Source organism: Oenanthe melanoleuca, chromosome 3 (assembly GCF_029582105.1).
Source record: "Oenanthe melanoleuca isolate GR-GAL-2019-014 chromosome 3, OMel1.0, whole genome shotgun sequence".
Classification (NCBI taxonomy): domain Eukaryota; kingdom Metazoa; phylum Chordata; class Aves; order Passeriformes; family Muscicapidae; genus Oenanthe; species Oenanthe melanoleuca.
The window spans coordinates 24,354,022-24,374,086 of record NC_079336.1 but is presented as its reverse complement, the minus strand read 5'-3'; the positions used below and the strand labels follow the sequence as shown (position 1 = coordinate 24,374,086).

General features: G+C 38.4%; 2 protein-coding genes across 3 annotated transcripts in view; one reads left to right on the top strand and one right to left on the bottom strand.

The window, feature by feature from the left end:
• KHDRBS2 (KH RNA binding domain containing, signal transduction associated 2) overlaps positions 1 to 20,065 on the top strand; it is a 330,971-nt gene that overhangs the window by 56,548 nt on the left and 254,358 nt on the right. Inside the window, exon 2 of the mRNA XM_056488316.1 lies at positions 6,591 to 6,718. Coding sequence (XP_056344291.1) covers positions 6,591 to 6,718 — 128 coding nt within the window. The remainder of the gene's footprint in view (positions 1 to 6,590; positions 6,719 to 20,065) is intronic.
• LOC130251585 (serine/arginine repetitive matrix protein 1-like) lies at positions 1,839 to 3,855 on the bottom strand. Of its 2 annotated transcripts, none has more exons than XM_056488315.1 (2): positions 3,694 to 3,855; positions 1,839 to 3,270 (listed from the first exon to the last, which is right to left on the bottom strand). In XM_056488315.1, the coding sequence occupies exon 2, from the start codon at positions 3,262 to 3,264 to the stop codon at positions 2,119 to 2,121; it is 1,146 nt and encodes a 381-aa protein (XP_056344290.1). In that variant the 5' UTR covers positions 3,265 to 3,270; positions 3,694 to 3,855; the 3' UTR covers positions 1,839 to 2,118. The 2 variants fall into 2 exon arrangements, with proteins under 2 accessions (XP_056344290.1, XP_056344289.1); XM_056488314.1 differs by having other exon boundaries at positions 3,500 to 3,768.

Sequence of the window (20,065 nt, the reverse complement as noted above, 5' to 3'; positions counted from 1 at the left end):
ACCATCATAGGCTGCAGGGGGACTGCTTCACCATGACCTTCACCACAGTCTGCAGAGGAATCTTGACTCTGGTGCCTGGGGCATCTCCTCCCCATCCTTCTTCACTAACCTTGGTGTCTGCATAGTTTTTCTTCTCACATCATCAGCACTCTGGCTGCAATTACAACTGCCCCACCATTTTTGTTTTGTTTCTTCTTAAACATTTTATCAGACAGGCACTACCACCATTTATAATTGGCCCAGCCTTGGCCAGCAGCATGTCCATCTTTGGAGGCACCAGGAATTGGCTCTGCCAGACACTGAGGAAGCTTCTGGCAGCTTCTCACAGGAGCCACCCCTGTAGCTCCCTCCCCTTCCAAAACTGGGCATGCAGACCTAATACAGCTGGTCACAAAATCCTGTACAAAAGCCTGTAGCTTTCTGTAAGCAGCTGCACACGTTCCCCTGTGCTAGGAACACAGAGTCAGCAGCCAGCAGCAAAGTTACCGAAGTCTGGCATGAAAGAACTGCCTGCTCAGTCTCGGGACAGTGCTACCACTAGTGCCAGGGACCATGCTGCAGGTGAGTGACACTAGTGTGCGCTGGAATGTTCCAGCTCTCAGGGCAGGATGGTGACTGACCTTTTTGACATGTGCAGGAATGTACTCAAAAGTGCTGTGGCTGTGGCCACTATCTCTTAGTGACTCTGCTTCAGCAGGGGAGGTTGACTAGATGGCCTCTGGAGGTCCTTTCCTGCCTTCACTTTTCTGTGGTTCTTTGACTCAAAACACTCTCAAGCTAAGAAAGCCCCTCCAGATTTCATGACGTGGGAAGGTTTGAATGATTCCATATGCTCATGAAGAGCCAGGTTTGTCTCCCAGAAGTCAGTTGTCCATGTGGCAGCCACCTCTTTTCCTTTGGGAGATTTATCAGTGACTGCACAGAAAGCTAACAAGCTAACGAGGGGTGCAATGAGTGCAACATCTCACTAAAGGTATTGGTTCTGCTTTTGTAGCGTGTTGCAGGTGACCATAGTTTTTGCAGTTGGCAATTCAAAATTTACACCAAAAACAACTAGCTGCATGTTGTTGCTGTGAACCAGCAAGTTGGCAGCTTGATCCTGGCCTGGATTCCTTCATAAGACTGTGTTAATTCTTCTTTTCTTTGGTGGTCCTAGTCATGGAGTTACACATGGAGCGTACACAGTAAAGGCTGACTGTAGTTCAATACAAAAATTAAGTATAGTTTGTCTTACTCCATTATTTACTGTATTGCCTTTGTCTTTTGAGAAGACTTCTCTTTTTGCTCTAGTCTTACTTGAAAATAACAGTTCTTGGCACAACACAGTTTGTTGATGACTTTGATAATCTTTGGCCATGGTTTGAAGAACCTGTAGCCTGTACTGCTGCTCTGGGAATTAAACCTGAGGCTTTGTGCAGGACATAGCACCAAAGCAAATTTCTCTATGAAGGCTTTGGGGGTTATTTTTGAAGTCTTTAAAGAAGGAGAAAGAAAAGCTTTTCACAAGCTTTCTACCAGGCATTAGATTTGGATTGGCATTATAGGCAGAGCCTTTGAGATGGAGTAATTGTAAACTGGCTTAGCTCTTCACTGCCACACTGTGAGAAGAATGGTAAAAGGAGAAGTTACTTTGGGGGATGTTTGGGATAAAGCATAAGGAAACAGGTGTGGAAGGACAAGAGATTTCCTAATAAGTCATTGGTGTATTTGGTACCAGGGCAAAAAGGAGAAAAAAAAATGTGGAAACCCAATATAGGAAGGCACCCCCGTACAAAATGTTCAGTATCCAATTTTATACACAAGTGGATACCATAGCAAAGAATGACAAAAGCAGCACTGAAGTTTCATGCCTGTTATTCTCCTAACCTGTAAAGGCCTTGCAAGGATGTCTTTAGATTTTCAGATGCATTTTGTCATGGAAAATAGATCCTTGGCCCCAGGCTTGAGCATTGGATATGACTTTATTTTTGCAATTGTTGTAGGGGCTGTTTTTGTCTGAAGCAGTATCGTTCCTGACTGGTAACAGGCCATACAGTACTTCCCTTGTTGGTTGGGTGCACTACCAGGTTTGTGCCCAGCATGGCTGCAGGACTTCCATGGGGATTAGTTCCTTGCCACCTATGGTTCAGTGAAGGAAATCCGGCTCCCCTGCTGGTGGCGCTCGCTCCACTCCGAGGAGCTTGGGGTGTCCCCTTCGGGTGTTGGAGCTTGTCCCTCGTCATGTTCCATCCTCCTTTGATCCTCCTGCTGTGCTTGGTGCAGTGTGCTGCAGGCCATCCCCTGGGGTTGGCTCGTCACCTGTGGTTTGATGAAAGGAACTTGGCTTCCTTGCTGAAGGTGCTCACTCCCCCTTGGTGAGGCATGTTCAGTGCTTGAAGGCTGTCGTTCATAGTGTTCCATCCTCACTGGATTCTCCTTCAGGGGCATTGTGCTGCGGAGCCTCCTTGGGGTTCGGCTCCTTGCCACCTGCGGTTCTCTGTAAGAAACCCGTTGCTGCTGCTGCTGGCGCCTGCTCCTCGCTGAAGAGGCACGCATGTAGCAGTCCTGCCTTAGAGCTCGTCCCTCATCGCGTTCCATCTTCCTTAGATACTCCCTCAGTGTTCGGCTGCTAGAGCTGCGTGACCTCTGCCGGGATCGGCTCCTCACTGCCCTCGGTTCTATGAAGGAGACCTGGAATTCTTGCTGACGGCGCTTGCGCCTCCTTGGGAGGGTCCTTGGAGCTCGGCCCTTGTCACGAGCCCTGCTCTGCCGTCTCCTGCTGCTTGAGTGCCTGGCGCGGCCACCGTGATGCCTCCTTGGACACCTGCTGCGGCTTTTCTCTCGGGCCCTGCCCCTACAGCTGCCACCACGGCTGCCACCACGGCTTCTGCTGGAAGACTTGCGGTGCTGGCGTCCTGAGGAATGATGCTGATGTCTTTCTGCAGAGCGGGACCCAGCTCGCACTCCTGGTGTATGGCTGGCAGAGCTGGTGGACTCCCCAGTGGGCTGCACCTCAGAGTTACTGTCTCCCACTGTGTGGAATGCATGTTGGAAGAGTGACTGGTGTATCAGGCCGTCCACTCTTCTGTGGAACCACTCCACTGTGCAGTAAAAACAGAAGGGGTGCCGACGCCAGCTCACGGAGGCTCGGTCATTCATGGGAGCCCGGCAGATTGGGCACCTCAGGTTCTCTGAAGCACCTGGATGTGCAGCCCGGGACACCTGGCTGGTGCTGCTAGCAGGGAAGGAGGTGCCACTTCCTTCCAGGTCTTCCTCTGAGGCCATTTTGCCCTGCAAACCAAAGAGATAAGCTGGTGTGTTCCCTGGTGCTGGGGACACAGTCTGCTGCCAGTAGCGAAGCTACTGAAGTCAAGCATTAAAGAACTGCCTACTCTGCCTCAGGACAGCACTTGGGCTGCCACCAATGCCAGGGACCATCCTGGAGCAGATGAGTGACACTGGGGTGTCTTGGCATGTTCTAACTCCTGAGGCAGGATGGTAACCTTTGATGGTAACTGACCTCTCTGTTATGTGCAAGCAGAAGCTGGGAAGCTGGGAAAGGGATTCCTGGCCTCTCTCAGCAACTCCAGACAGGGTGTGAGTTCATGGCAGATTGGGACCAGCACCCCAGGCCCTGTCAGTGTCCTTGTCCAGAAAATCTTCTCTGTGCCCTCAGAAAGCACACAATGGGATGGGGATCCCTTTTCCCCCCACCTCCAGATGTCTGTCCCCAGTGGAGGAGGCCAGACTGATGTTCACTGTAGCCTTCCGGAGCTTCCCCAAGCATCCAAAAGGCTTGTTGTCACACGTGTCACAATGGCTCCTGCTGACATCATGGGGCTTTCACACCCAGAAGATACAAACTCCAGCCCCAAGGAATGAAAACTTTCAAGATGGCTCATCTTACACGACTGCTCCATTGTCAGGCAAAATCCTAATGCCATATTCTTCATATGAATTCACACGTGTGAATATCCAGCCCTATGTTCTGTTTTAGGAATAAACCGTCTCAAGGCATTTCTTACTCCTCAGTCAACTTTGCAGGTCAAAAGAGGTGATACTCCACTGCAGCAGTCTGTCCAGTGTGCAGCTTCCAAGCATAAGTAGAGATGGACATACTGGGGAGTGTCAAGTAAGGGTTCACAAGGATGATGAAGCGTCCAGAGCATCTCTCCTACAAGGAAAAGGCTGGGAGTGCTGTCTACAGACAGTTCCATCTGGAGAAGACTCCATAGGGGTTCTCTTCCAATGTGTACCAATAACTGAAGGGAAGGTACAAAGAAGACAGAGCCAGGCTCTTTTCAGGGGTGCCCAGAATCCAGAATTTCCCTCTGGTTTCAAGGCCTGGTAGATGATTCAAAGGGGAGCATTTTGTCCTAACCTTTAGTACCCATCTCTACTGATCATACAGACTTTTAAGAATCTTCAGCTTTCCAGGACAAAGAGTTTAGTTGTTTATAAAACCAATGGCATCCTGGCCTGTATCAGCAATAATGTGGCCAGCAGGACAAGGGCAGGGATTGTCCCCCTGTACTCAGCACTGCTGAGGCTGCACCTTGAGTGCTGTGTCCAGTTCTGGGCTCCTTACAAAGACATTGGGGGCCTGGAGCATGTTCAGAGAATGGCAACAGAGCTGTGGAAAGGTCTGGTGCACAGATATGAGGGAGTTGTGATTGTTTAGCACGGAGAAAAGGAGGCTCAGGGGGGCTCATTGCTCTCTTCAGCTACCTGAAAGGAGATTGTCATCACTTGGGGCTGGTTACTGCTCCTGGGCAAGTAAGTAGTGACGGGATGACAAGACACAGCTTCAGGCTGTGTCAGGGCAGGTTCAGGTTGGACAGCAGGAGCCATGTCTTTACAAAAACAGCTATCAAGCATTGGAACAGATTACCCAGGGAGGTGCTGAAATGACTGTCCCTGAAAGTATTTAAAAGACATGTAGATGTGGCACTTAGGGATATGGTTTCGTGGTGGACTTGGCAGAACTCGATTAACAGCTGGACTTGATTACCTTAAAGGCCTTTTCCAACTTAAACTTTTGTGGTTCTAGTATAGAACATGTAGATTGACTTTCCCCACCTGTCTTTTAGAATTATCTGATTTAGTACTGTATACACAATACGTTTGGAAAATTCCTTAATTTCATTTAGTATTTACCGTGCTTGTAACACTTTTCCCTCTTTATGCACCTTTGTCTCTCCCCTCTATACCACCATAGCACAACCCTTTGTATGATTGCATTGGATCTATTTTTCAAAGAGGTTTTTATCTATTAAACCTGCCCAAAATGAGTGTTTTACTTACTTAATTGATGCTTGCTGCTTTCCAGATTAATCTTCTACTGAATGCAACATACCACATTTTTTACATGTATTCAAGTATTTTACGATAATGAAATGTTCTTCTGATGCTTTTAGTGATTGTAAATAACTTTTTAATCCTAAATTATTGAGTGTCTATCCCAGCTGAGGTCTTTTAGGTGTGTTCTCTGAGAGGTTTTAAAAGAGCTTATGATTGCAACATTAGAGAACTGTCTACTAGTGCAAGCTTTAAATAAATTAATTGATCTCATAAAAGCAGCATAAACATTTATTAACAAATCATGATATGGGCTGTTCTTTTCAACACATTTTTTCTTTATGCTTGTTAGAAGTCAAAGAAACTTGTATATGAATGTTAGAGCCTGCTGTGGCTGTGTTCCTCCTTTCCACTGTTGCTTTCTGGTCCTAGAAAGCAGTGTGTTTCTGAGACCCACAGCTGTCCCTTTTCAGCTATAATTCAGTTATAATTAGCTCATTATAAGCATTGCCATTTTCTGTGCTGTCAACAGTGTCACTGCTGCAAAAGCAGCTTTTTCAATAGTACCTGGGCTGGCAGGGAGCTGTCAGGCACTATATAAGGTGTTCTTTGCAGGATGATGAATTCAATTATTTGTTGTTATCCATTGGTTATAGAGCTTTAGGGAATAAAGAATTCAAAACTATTCTACTTGATTTTTTTTGTTTGGCTTTTTTTAAGGTTTTTTGGTAAATTCTAGGAGGTTTTACAAATTAGAAAATATATATTAAATATATATAAAAATATTTTTACTGCATTTCTTAATTGAAGAAATTTTTTTTGAGCAAGAGTTAACTTTTTTTCCTTGTCTTGTTTTTTATGGCCTTTGACTAATTCAGAAGTATTTGAATAGAAACTCAGTAACAGCAAGAAGTTTCTTCACTTTTCTAGTACTTGTACTGAAAGTTAGCCATTGCAGTTATAATCCAACTTAGTTCTGGCAGGTCACATTTACAAAAAGCATCAAGCTGTGATGATGTTATCCCCTTTAAAAGACTGATAGCTGAATTGTAAGCCTCATCTATTCCTGCTCCTGCTGAGATCATTTGTCTTCCCTTTCAGCTGGGGAAGAATTAGTTGTGGGGTGTGACCTGTGGACTGCCACCTCTGCCTCCGTGCTGAGCTTCCAGCTTCTCTTAAAGACAGCAGTCCCTGTCACTGTGCAAACAGCACAGGCATTCAGTGCACAGCCTGGATAGCAATGTGTAAGTTTAAACTTGCTAAGGATGACAAATACCATGTCACTGATTGTTCTGTTTCGTGATATTTTTCAGAAATGGAAAAATTTCAGGGTTCAGAAGGCAAGAAGGAAGATGAAGAAAAGAAATATCTTGATGTTATCAGCAACAAAAACATAAAGCTGTCAGAGAGAGTTCTGATCCCTGTCAAACAATATCCAAAGGTACTGTAAATCTAATCTAACACTTGTTTAATATTTATTAATATAATGATGAAAAAGTTATACACTTTATCATTTTTATTGACTCATAATATGCAGGTTTTGTGATAGTAAAAAAAAAAGAAATTAAGCTCCTATTTAAATGTATCTGTTAGCTATTACGTGTTTTAACAGGCTTTCTTATTAGTTACATACTCTTAATTCAGAAAAAGGATTTAATTTCTTGCAAAATTTAGCTGCTTGTTGGAAGTTTTGGGTTTTGTTTTTTATAAGAGAATATTTGTTTTTTTTTTTTAAATTAGGTGTTTGGTTTTCTTGTACAGGTTTTTTATTTTACATAAACAGTTATTCTAATAGTATTCATACTGAAATGATAAACATCTCAATTTGTCTCCAGAGTATTTTTTCCTTGCTTGCTGGTTTATTATCACATGGTATTTGGTTCACCATCAGCCTTGATTACACTCTGAGGTTTTTGCTTTCTACTTTAGTCAGAGCAATAAATTACAATTGGTAAAAAGCTCATCAAGCAAAATCAAAGGTGTAACAAAATTGAGACTCAATGATTCCAGCTGACACTTACCTCCTGAGTAGTGAATATAAAGCTGAGGTAATAACCCAAATGGTAAAGACTTTAGAAACACATACAGTGCTATAAGGAATTACTTTCTTGCTGCATAGCCTGAGGTGCTTTGCCTTGATTTGTGGTATTTTGTGTAAATGCTGTAGGTGACCTGAAGCTCTTAGTCAGGATGTAATAGTGCTATAATTTCTTAGCAGCAGTGTGATAATCATTCAGAATACTGTTTGATGAAGACAGTATAATAAAAGACAAACTATTTAAAAGACAAAACCCTATTATCTATCCAATATAGCACCTGAATATGATTAAATTATCTTCATTTACTTTAATGAACTTGTCATCTTAATGAATAGTAAAAGATATTAGGCATTTTTTACAGCTTTTGAGTTGTGGAGCAAAAGAAATCAGTATGATGAAAATGAAATACTTATTCAGTAGTAATCTCTTGCAAGGTTTCTGTAGTTGATTTGCTAGCAATATTCTGTGCTTGGCATGGAACTATTGCTTTATAAATAATGAAAAATGTAGAAAATAATTAAAAGATGATTAGTTTTATATATTTGGTAGAATATGTTAAGAACAGTTGATCAGACTTGTATTTATAAACACTTACCATATGATTTCACTTAAGAGTAATTTATATTTGAAAGAACATAATTTTAAATCATTCATTCATTGTTTGCTGTTAAGCTTTTTTGGGCAGCACTGGGTAAGCAGGGTTCTGTAAATCTGCAGAAAGTGTCCAAGTGTATAAAATTTTGTAAAAAAAATCTGCCCATTTAAAAGCCTTCCAAAATAACAGTTTAAAGGCTCTCTGTTTAGGAATGAGGGCAGCTCTTGGAAGACATTTGCACTTACTGTAACTTCATGTAAAAATACAAATTGCTGCAAGGGAACCTTTGGTTTAAAAATTTATTGTGGTCTGTAGGCTAAACTTCAATGACTGTTGTAGAGTCAGCAGCAACATTTTAAGGTTTGAGCAAAAGTTAACAAAAAGGTTTCTAGTGCCTGGATAGCTCTTGAAGTTGCAAAATAAGTATTATGAAATTGTCTCTACTCAAGTGTCCACAGTCTGGTGGAGATAACAGGAAAAGAATATGAAAGGCTGTGATTAGCAACAGCTGTCTTATGTTACCAGCTCTGGTAAGGACACAGGCCTCTTATCTCTGCTCTAAAACAAGGATCTGAAATAGAGACTGGGTGTTAGTGGATACTTCAGCAATGATCTTTTCTGAGATTAATTATCCTATGTACCAGCAGCCTAGGTAAAAACAGCATCTCATTTGCACACACTCCACTATGCTGAAGATATTTTTAATGCAGTCTAAATTCCTCTTGAAACAGTGATGCAATGTCTTTGTTAATCCTCCTTTCTGTCCCATAATGCCTTTTTTTTTTTTTTTTTTTTTTTTTACTTTTATGATATGTGAATTCCAACTAAAACTTTTGGGAAAATACCTCAGGGTTTGTTTAAAAAGACTTCAGCACACATCAGTTTGAATGCATTTCAAATACATCAGATATGGAAAAAGAGTGGGTTATTAAAAAAAAGAAAGAAAGAAAAAAATTCAAAATTACCTTGTTGCTGAAAAAGAGAAGTGACAGTTTAGATGCTTGATGTGAAACTTTGTCAGTTGCTTGGCATTGCAGATTTTTGCCATTTATTCACCTGTAGTTTGGCTTCTGTTGTTTTCTGTAGTTCCTACCTTTTTCTGTGATAACTTGATTAGGGAGCATCTGAATTGGGCTTTGCAAATTTTTTCCTTTGCACAGTTTAAGAATTTGAGAGCTTGTTTAAAGCCTCAGCTTTATGTTGCACGTAAAATAGGAAGTTTTTGTTTCCGTACCTGTCCAGTACACATGGTAAGTTAAAATGTTGCTGACTTTGGTGAAATGCTGCCCCCATTACCCTGGCTTCAGCTTAGCTGGGTTTCAGCCATTAAGGAATGGTTCAGTTTGTTAATTTATTTTGCTTTCTCTGAGTGCAGATATATGAAATAGCTGACAAGTCAAAACTAAACAGTATGTGTATAAAAGTCTTAAAGATTGCAGTGCCTCTATCTTGGTTTGACCCCAGCCAGCAACCAAGCCCCATGCAGATACTTAATCACTCCTACAGCAGTGGGATGGAAGAGATGGAATAGTGACAGTGGTTGAGACAAGAGACTTTAATAGCTAAAGCAAAAGTTGTGCACGGACACAAAGCAAAATCAGGAATGTCTTCACTACTTCCCATGAGTAGGCAGGTGTTCAGCCATCTCCAGAGAGCAAGGGCTGCATCATGTTTAATGGTGACTGGGGAAGACAAATGCTATCACTCCAAATGTCTCTTACTTCTTCCACCTTTATCTGCTGTGCATGATGCTGTATGGTTTGGGATATCCCACTGGTATTTGAGGTCAGCTGTGTCTCCTCCCAGTTCCTTGTGAATTGCCAGCCTCCTCACAGTTCAGGTGGGATGAGGAGCAGGAAATCCTTAACACTGTAAATGCTGCTCAGAATATCAAAAACATCTGTATTTTATCAACATTCCAAAACATAGCCCACACAGACTTCGAAGAAAGTGATCTCTACCCCAGCCCAAATTAGCACAACATCTGTTACTGTTTTAAAGATTCACTGCCAAATATTATTATATTGTTTTATGCCTCATAAACTCATGACTTTAAGCAAATAACTTAGACAAACTTAGCAGTGCTAAAGAATTCATTGTGAAGGGTGAACTTTTCTGTTGTTATTCTGTCTTTAATATCTAAGTCAGACAAGTAATATGATTTTTATTTAGCATTCTCATTCTTTCATGTTTTCTTTCTCTCAAATCTGGTGGTTGCTATTGTGCTTTCAAAGCAACTGTTGTCATATTAATGATCTGCAGGTGATTTGTGTGTTTAGTTCACTTTTAAGTAAGATAGGAAGAATAAGATATACTAACTTGTCCATTAAAGTGAATGGCAAGAAAACAGAAAATTTCTAAGGGAAGTGGGACCTGGGCTGTTAGTGAGGTGAATGAGTAGCCATGAGTTCTAGATCTCTGTGTTTTAATGAAAGAAGTACCTTGTTGTTGCATAAGGCAGAAGGAACATTTGATATGTCCCTAATCCTGTAGATCCAGGAGACTAAAAAAATTCCAACACTTTTATAAGAGGAAAAGGAGCTAAGTATCTAACTACAGAATGGAGATTTTTACTTGCCCTGCCAGTATTTTTCTTCTCCTGTGTAAGACAAGAAAAGCCTTTATACTTGGCAAGAGACTAGAATTTAGACTGATGCCAAACTAAATCTGGTTCTGTATTTCAACTGAGTTTTTTAAAGACAAGCCTGAACACTGGAAGCCAGAATATTATTAATCTACAATATAGTGTGTGTTGTACTGAAATTGATCCTGCAAATAGTTGTATAAATAAAGAATGCTTTCTCATATATCTTGAAACATTTCTACCCCTGGTCTTAATGAAATAACTGAACATTCATCTTTGTAACAAAATAATGCTTATAAATACATTGCTTTATAATAATTGCTTTATAAATGTGTGGGTAAATTTCGAAATTCCTTTTTAGTTGATTTAATTCTCATATTCAGATGTCATTGTCACTCAGAATCCCTGATCTACACAACACCAAAAATAGAGGCAAAAACTTCTTTAGATACTGTGTTTAATCAGTAATTTATTACTATTTGATTTTTTTCATTAAATTGAAATTATTTCAGAAAATTTATATAAAGTGTTTTAGTACTTAAGGTTCATAAAAATCTAATGAAAAGATACTTGAATAAAAATTATTCCGTGGTGAAAGACCAGCCCCTACTAAGTACTCAGATATTAGAAGAAGGATCTTTTGAGTTTTCTAATATCTCATTTCTACTTCTTACCAAATTAATGTATAGTTTCCATTTTGATCATTAATTACATTTCAAATAGACTAGCAGAAATATTTCAAAATTAAAATTATAATTTTTCAGTGTTGTAGACGTTTTTGCTTCAAATAAATAGCTGTAACCAAGATATTTTCTTTAAATCACTTCCGTATAAACTGTCCAACTAATTCTGAAAAGTGAAATCAAATATCTGAAGGCTTGAAGAGAGAAAAGTTGGAAAAGTAGTTAACTTCCTGTACTTAAGCTGAGAGAAAAGGCAAAACCTCTTAAACCTCAAAATCTCATTCTATTTCTCCAAAATTTTCTTGCAAGTGGTGCAATTCTGCTATTCAGTGCAGTATTTCCTGTTGTACTCAAGAGCCAAAATAGATTATGAATCTTCTGTTCCATTTAATGACAACAGGCATTTGGAAAATCCAGACAAATACTTTTACCTGTACTTTCAGTAAAATACATGAAAAAATATTACACAAGTTTTTTTCCCCCTGACTTGCGTAGGACCTGATCTTTCATCCATCTCTCTGCTTAGCTTTTCCAGGTGAGTTCAGGAAATGAACCCTGAGTCTAATGCTTCTGAGGGCTGATGCCAATCTTGCAGATCTCTTGAATGGCTACAGGAAATAGCTTTTATTATATAAACCAATTTCTGTCCCCATTTTCATTAATGCTTTATTTGTTTTCATAATGCTGCTGTTGAAATCAGCTCCCACAGCATTAACTACCTTCTTTGTCATGCTGAGAAATGCTGCTCTGTATGGACCTCTTTAAAAGTTGTTTCATAAAATTGTTCCTGACTGCAGAGAATAGAGTTTATTCCAGATAAAATTTAGTGATTTGCCTTTCTGTTTCATTTAACTATCCATGGCTGTATAAATCTTTAGCATTGTAATTTAAAAAGCATTAACATAGTTAAAAACAAGTAGCACAAAAAAATACTTCCAACATTAGGGCTTCTTTCCCCACCTTTGATTGCATGATCGTGAAAGATGTCTCACAGGGTATCTTCCCTTTATTTATGCATGAAAATAAATAGTTCAGCCTTCATCCTTTAGTGTTTTCTTCCTTAAACTCATTCTTGAAATTACAAGCAAGGACACTAAATTGCTGCTTAGTGGTTTACTGGAATTTACTCAGTGCTGTTATAGTGGAATGCAATATTGCCTTCCATATTTCAAGACCGACTTTTAGAGAAGTTAGAATTTACCATATTTCATATTTCAGAGCACTCAAATGCCAAAAGGTAGAGACACCCTTTGTACTCAATACACTTAATAATGACACTGGTCTTTCTCCATGGAGCTGACAGTCTAGAAAACACAACATTAGTAGAAAATGGGACAAATGAAAATATGAGCAGGAGAAAGTTGGTAGCTGGTAGCAACTGTGTGAAATACAGAAAAGTCCTAGTCATTCCCTATTGGGAATGCTAGTCATGACTCGTGGTTTCTAATCCACCAAAACTTTTATATTTCTCTATGTTCTTCTTTATTATTCCTATTTGAGGGGGCAAGAAAATAATGCTTTAATAAAATAAATGTGAGAGTAGGCAGAAATTCATCCTGCTTAAACCAACAGCTCTAATCAGGAGCATGATTTCAGTTTACTGTCAGTTTACTGTCGTGTATGATTGATTGTGGACATGTGCTCAGCCTCCACCCAAAAATATTTAGGGTTTTCTTGGCAACTACAGCAGCATTGTTTCTTTCTCTGCTCTTAGTATTAATGGATAATTTGAGGGCAAAAATTTGTCTTCAGTATCATCAGTACAACTTCAATATTTTCAAAGGAATCTGTTTTTGGAACTGAGGGGAGTTCTGCAAGCAAGTCTGTTGGTGATTTATGATAGAAATAGAATCTACCCCACTTCCACTTATCTGTGTTGCTTCTTAAGCATTTCTTTGAAATGCTGCTATCATATAGGATGTGAGATTTTATTTATTTTAGTTGTAGTATGATTTAATATACATATTTTTAATAATAACAGTAATGTTTTTAATAAGGAAATATAGTGCAGTATAAATGTCATGCTATTTCTTTATGTTGCAGTCTTGTTGTGTGTTAGCAGAGAATGAAAGAACAGTAAACTGATAACTTTAAGCTAAATAGTGGGGTTTAAAGAATGTTTTGGAAGCTTGTTAAAGTTGCTATTAAAATAAATATTTGCTTACTTTCAAACATTGTAAAAAGATCCAATATTTAAAGGAAAAAATGCACATTGGATGCTTCAAAATTACTGCAGCAGGTAGTTGCTGGTCATTTTTTCATATGCCTCCATTATTCCACCCTAAACTGATCAAACATTTTGCAGAATCTTTGTGGACTTACCAGTTCTTGAAAGCAGATGTATTGTTTTGCCTTATAGAAACACTCCTGAAGTATGTTTTTACCTCTTGAAGCTGAAGATGAAATCTTTGCAGCTCTTCAGGCTTTTTCCTCTGTTCAAGCAGTATTACAAGGTCACTTCAAAGTAGTCATTAATGTAATTTATAATAACTCTCATCTAATTTTTTTAAATTGCGTGTAAAATATTAACACAAGAAATAATACTCTGCCTTAATCCTTTTGCAATAGACCTAATAACTAGACAGGAGGTAATAGAGCTCATCATAGAACAATTCAGATTTTGGTGGTACCTAAGTACACAAGCAGTTCCTTGAACTTCAGAGCTAAAGAAGCCTGATGAGCACATCTATGTCTTTTGCTTAGCTGTGAGCTCTGATTTGATGTTTTGCTGATGGATATAATGACAAAAATTTTGTCTTCTCTGGATTTTCAGACCACTTATGGCATGAGCATAAGGCACAGCCTTTGCCTTACTTTGAACTCAGTTCTGCTATCCAGCTCTATGTGTTCTCTAATCATCAAAGATCTTACTTGTCTTTGAAACAGCCTCCTCTTTCAAACTGAGTTGAAGTCAAGCTTTGAGGTCAGTAGTTACTAGGGAAAAAGACTGTACAAGGTAGATGATCACCTTGCCTTGATTCCCTATGAAAGGCTTGGGAATTACATGTCCCCATGAGTCATGTGTGTCTCCTCGCATAGAAGGCCAATTACAGCAACAAGATATACAAGCAGCCTTCTCCAGAGCCTGTGTGACCCAAGCAGAGTAATGTGAATTTTCTGAACTAGTTCGTACTTTAACAGATACCAGAAATCACAGCATATTTTTCTAGATAAATTTGTTCACTTATGAAACTTAAAACACTGATGTTTCGTGGCTTTATTGCCAAAACATCACCTGATATTTGCTGTTTATGAAACTCTCTTCTTACTCATTATAGTATTTAGATATGTCTTTAATGGAAACCTTTTTTTTTTTTTTTTTTTTTTTTTTCCCAGAAAGCCCTAATATAATCTGGGTGGGAAGGTAGTGAAGGTGATTATTATATACAGCAACTATTGTCTCTAAGCTTTGAAAAAATAAGCTTTTAAGTCCAAGCATATAAATCACCTTTTGGATGGGTTTTGTCTTCCTGAATTGTTTTGCTTTAGTTACAAGTTGTTTGTGATTTACACCATGTAGCAGACAAGGGAGTTACAAAATTTAACAGTAATTTAAAATTCAAGCCATTTTTATGCAAGTGTCACTAATGAAGCCATTAAAAACTGTGCCCTCTTGTAAGAGTAGCTAACTAACCTAGAGCACCTGGAATGAGGGGTTTGTAATGTGAGCACTGACACTAACAGAACTGTAGCATAGGAGAGGTGTCACTGTAATTAGCTCAGTACTAGTACAAATCATGTTTTATTATTCTTTTAGCCTCTGCAAGAAGAGATGGTTTATTTCTTTCAGGTGTAATTGCATTTGTCACATTTTTTGATATTGTGGAAATGATACGAGCATGAAAAGGCGAGATGACTTTCAGAGCACTTAACATCGTTGTTTGGAATATCATTAGACGGAAGAGATGATGGGGGAAAAAGTGGAGAACAAAAACAAAGCTTTCAAGTTTTCAGATATTTTCCGCCTTTTTTTTTATTTTTTAAGGATTCCTTCATGCTTTTTAAAATAGGAAAATCAGGAGAAAACACAGGCTGTTTCAGTCTGGTGCTATATCTGTATAGAACTGTGCCAGAAATACCAAATACTTAATTCAGGGCTTGAATGGTGAAAATACATAAACTGTGATTCACTAATGTATAACTTCACTTTTCTCTTCAAGTTTCCTGATTTTGTGGCTGTTGTACCCTGTTATTTATTTGAGAAATGAGCTGAGTTGTAGTTGGTGATTTATGAACCAGAACAATGGCTTACAATAAAAACCAGCACGTATGCAGAAGATACTGTGATACATCTATTAACAGCTCACCTTAATTTTTAGGCAATTTTTAATTGAAATGTTACTGTAAAACTCATTTATTGTTATATAACTTGGAAGGAAAATGAGGTACTCTATTTTGATGGGGAACTGATCATGGGCATATCCTAAATTTTTCCAGAATGAAGGGCGAATATTCTCAGAAATTTACAGAAGAATAGCAATGACAGTACTTCCAGTAGTTATTATTAATTAATTTTGCAGTAAGTAATAAAGGAAAATAGTGTACTGGTCTTAAATTAAAAGATCTTTAAAAAAAATAAAAATATGATAGGAAAACAAAGAAGAATTGTACAATTTTTCCTTCCCGGCAACAGAAGGCCAAGCTTTAAGGATTTTTTTTGAGGAGTGTAGTTAGAAGAGGTAGTAGATTTCATGTGAATTGTTAATACTGTGGTATTCTAGCATCCAGTGTATTTGTCAAGTTTTAAATGAAATTTTCAACTCAGGAAGTTTAAGGCCATCATCTGACATACATCTTGTGTTAATTCAAAAAACAGTGAAAAGTGGTTGTTATTGTATCCATCTGTAGCAGTGGAAAGCAATTTTAGTAGGCTTTGGAATAAATACATATAAGATGATACACATTTTTCAACTGAGTCTGACATCTGACTTCATGAATAAAAAAGACCCTATTAATCATGAGGTGATACAGTCACATACATTGTATTTATCATTCATGTTGGAGAATAAGTTGTCTCTTGTTAATGTTTTGAGGAAATGCATAGTAATTATACAAAACAAATAAAGTAAAAAATACAGTTAACTTCTGCAAAAGCTTAAATGTTGGTCTCTAAATTTTATGTTACTACTTTACAAATGACAGTGTGTGTGTAGGGAATGTAATTTCTTCATCTATAATTGAGCAATATGCATATAGAAATTTGTATGTGAATAATACTTAATTCAATGGTTTGAAAACAAGATAACTATACATGGATGATATCCATCATCAGATGTGCTCATGCAATGTAGGGAAAGTATTACAAGGACTCTGCAGCAAAGATATAGAGATAGTCTTTTCAAATAATCTTTAATAGTATAAATGAACAGCAGTTCAATATCACAGTATTTACTCCCTGGAGTCAGCACAGCATGTTGGCATGTATAACCTGAATACATGCATAGGGAACTGTTGTCACTTAGCTGGGAGCACAAGACTATGGATATTTATTGAAATACTAATTCTTGATCTATACCAGGTAATTTTGTGGGATACAAAAAATCTTTAATTCTGTGTATACTTTCAAATACCACCTGGCTCATATTCCCCTTGAAGCAATCAGAATCCATGACTGCCAGACATCTATTCTGATATGCAACTGAAGCTGATTTGTAATAATGGTTTAGTACCTCCAGTTTGTACACTCTGTCCAACCTCATTTTGTACATAATATGCATAACTCCTGAGGATTCCTGAATGTTTTACCTATGCCATTAGTATGTTGGAATGGTATATTTCCTTTCTTCAAGGAAAGGAAAATTCAAATACTTGCTCATATTGATGAGTTGATTGCATAAATTACCTTCTAGTCTTTCCGGTGTTAGACAGTTTTCTTCTCGCCTTTTCACGCCTCTTCCATCATTTTTCTTTGACACTGAAGGCATTATATTAAGGGATGAAGCTTTTTTCCTAAGTATTAGTAATATTATATCAAATGTTGAAAAATTGGGATTTTCATCTTACTAGGCTGAACAGTCTACTCAAAGTCCAAGGATCACAGATTGGACTCCATTGATGAAGCTTGAAGGAACAGAGAACACTGAAACAGGAATCTCAAAATGTTTAACAAACCAGTGCATCCTTACGTCTTACAGATCATAGATTCTTTTTTAAGGCTTTCCGCCTCTTGTTGATGTATCCTCTTAGTACTGCTTTACTGCTACTCTGTTTCTCTTTTTCTGTCTTAAAAGTCCTGAAGTGTGTCAGTGTCTCTTTCTTTCTTAAGTGTGTGATAGGACATTCTTGAAAAGCACATTTCATAAAAATGGCTTAATGGATAACAAGGTGTGCCAGTACAAAAGGGTATTTGCTGTTTTTCCTTTTCATTATTATAAAATAACAGTATCCAAGCCGTATGTGCTATAGAAGTAGTCTTGCCAACTCTAGGTTGATATCAATATACACTGTAAGACAGGAGTTATCAATATGTACAACAGCATGACAGACTTCAGCTATTAGAGCTGAAAACAGATTTAGTACAAAATGGAGAGCTAAAATGGAATATAGCAGGGCTGGCAGCATCATTTCCATAATCCTTTTAAAATATTTTGGAAGATTTTTCTAAATGGTTGTATTTTTCTGTTTTCTTCCTCTGGCACATACTATGGTTTCTGGTTCTTGGTCTTTTGTTCTAGGACTTAAGTCTATCAAAAATCATTGCTTACTGTTTTGTGTCTTTTTGTGTGTAGGAGAAAGACAGGCTTTTTGTGCTACTGTATAGCACTAGTGTGTGTTCAAGCTCAATGATCCACATGGTCCTTCTCAATTCTGTGTGACTAGGAAAACTCCCCATGTATTTTCATATCACTGGTTAGGGAAATCTAGAAGTGGAACTTGGAAATCACCCCCTTTCTCCCTTAAGCCCATCATTGTGCAGGCAGCTGTATGCAGCAGACCTGAATAGATTTTGGCAGGGGGAAGAGGCACAGGTGACTGCCTTGTAGCACTCATGAGCTGGCAGTCACAGCTCTGCATCTGTGTAGGGATAGCAGGACATCTTCACCTACCACTGGTCACTGCTAATGCCAGTTATTTTTCCAGTAAGACATAAGCTATGACAGCAATTTTTGAGGCCGTAAACTAGAATTCAGTGGGAGCTGAAAGTATAAATAATATATGATGAGTAATACATAATGATTTATTAGTGAATAACATTTTCATCAGCTGTCCTAAGTTACAGGACACACAAACAAACGCAGCAATCATCACCTCAGTAATTAAGTAGCTGATTAACTACTGCAGGTATCTCACTCCCTTTGCAGACCTTTCTATACTCTTGCTCAGCATCCCTTTGTGAAGTTCTAAAGACTATTTGCTGGTACTCTTGCTGGAAGATAGTTACCATGGATGATTGGTTTTCCAAGCTGTTAGGACTCTATAGGTAAGTATCTGATGGGTTTTTAGGTGTGTGAGGTGATCTACACACAGGTTTCTCCCAGTTCAAAGGAAGTTAATTCCTTGCTTTTTCAGATGTATTTAAAAACATTACAAGACATCTGCCTATACCTATGCATAGCAAATTAGAAGTATGAAATGCAGTCTTAAGCAGTGCCTTGCATGTGAAGTACCAAGTCATCACCAGATGCAGTCCCAGTAATTTCAAGGGCCCCGTTTTTCTCCTGGCTTCTTGCTAGTTGTAAAACTTTATAGATGCCAGACTGCCTAACAGGTGTTGCCCTTTTACTTTCTGTATTCATTATATAGCAGACACCTGATTATGTGTTTTTTTTGTCCATCCTTTAGTTAGTTATCCTTCACACACTTTTGTCTTCCCATCTGTCTTTTTCAGGTTTTGTTTTTCAGACCAGTTTGTCTCTTTATGATACTTAGCCCTACTTTTATGTTCTTCTAATAGCAGATGATATGGATTCTTGTAGTATTGTAGTATTCTATATGTAGTACTCTGTTCTGTACTACTATATGTGGTATTCTGTCCTGACTAAACATTTGTAGCATTTTTATGCATGACCTACGTATGGTCAACTTCATTCTTTTCAGGTAAACTTTTATCATATGGAAATTTAAAAAAATGATTTATTTTTTTTTTATTTTAAGGCCTCAATAATGTATTGTAACAGGAAGAAGAAATTGATATTTCAGAGATTGTTATGTATAGGGACTAATATTGCAGCATCTGTGGATGGTTTTGGGTATTTAGCTACATGTGGTTCTTTAAAGTGTAAAGAATTCAATAGTCCATGGATATAGCTGTTCATTTGTACACTGATAGTCTTACAACATACATATTTTCTTTGACTCTGTTCCAGTGTTGTTCACTATAGTATTTTATACATCCTCTGTTAGGGAAGTGTATTTGTCATTTTCAGGAGTGCTGTCAATGCAACACTTTAGTGAACTCCAAAATTCTCTCTATCACAGGTGTCCCAGTCTCAGACTCTTGAGAAATGCATGGGTTCTTTCCTTCTTATTAGTTCCTGGCATCCCACCCATATGCAATGTAAACTGCATAAATTAGAAATGAAGAATTTCCTTGTTTGTATGTCATTTTGACATATTTTTCCTCAAAATTTAGTTTTAAAAAGGTTGGTAAACATAACCCTTGTTCAGTTGTTACTTTGAATGTTTCTACCCGCACTGTGCATAGGGTAGTGCTGCCTTAGGTCCTGCAGACAAAAGCCATGACCATTAGGGTTGTATCCTGTACAGCTCAACTTGGAGCTGAATTATTAAGTGTCCAAAAATGGCTTTTTTTTCTCCCTGAGAGACTCTACTTTCTTCTTGGCTTATTCCTGCTGTGTCTGGTAGCACATGGAGACATAGTAATTCTTCCAGCCAAGGTTGTGGATGTCCTGAGGATGACTTGCTCCAATATTTGTGTGTTGGTTGT

What these genes read in the sequence shown, in the direction of transcription:
- LOC130251585 (XM_056488315.1), bottom strand. Translation starts at nt 3,264, where the DNA reads ATGGCCTCAGAGGAAGACCTGGAAGGAAGTGGCACCTCCTTCCCTGCT.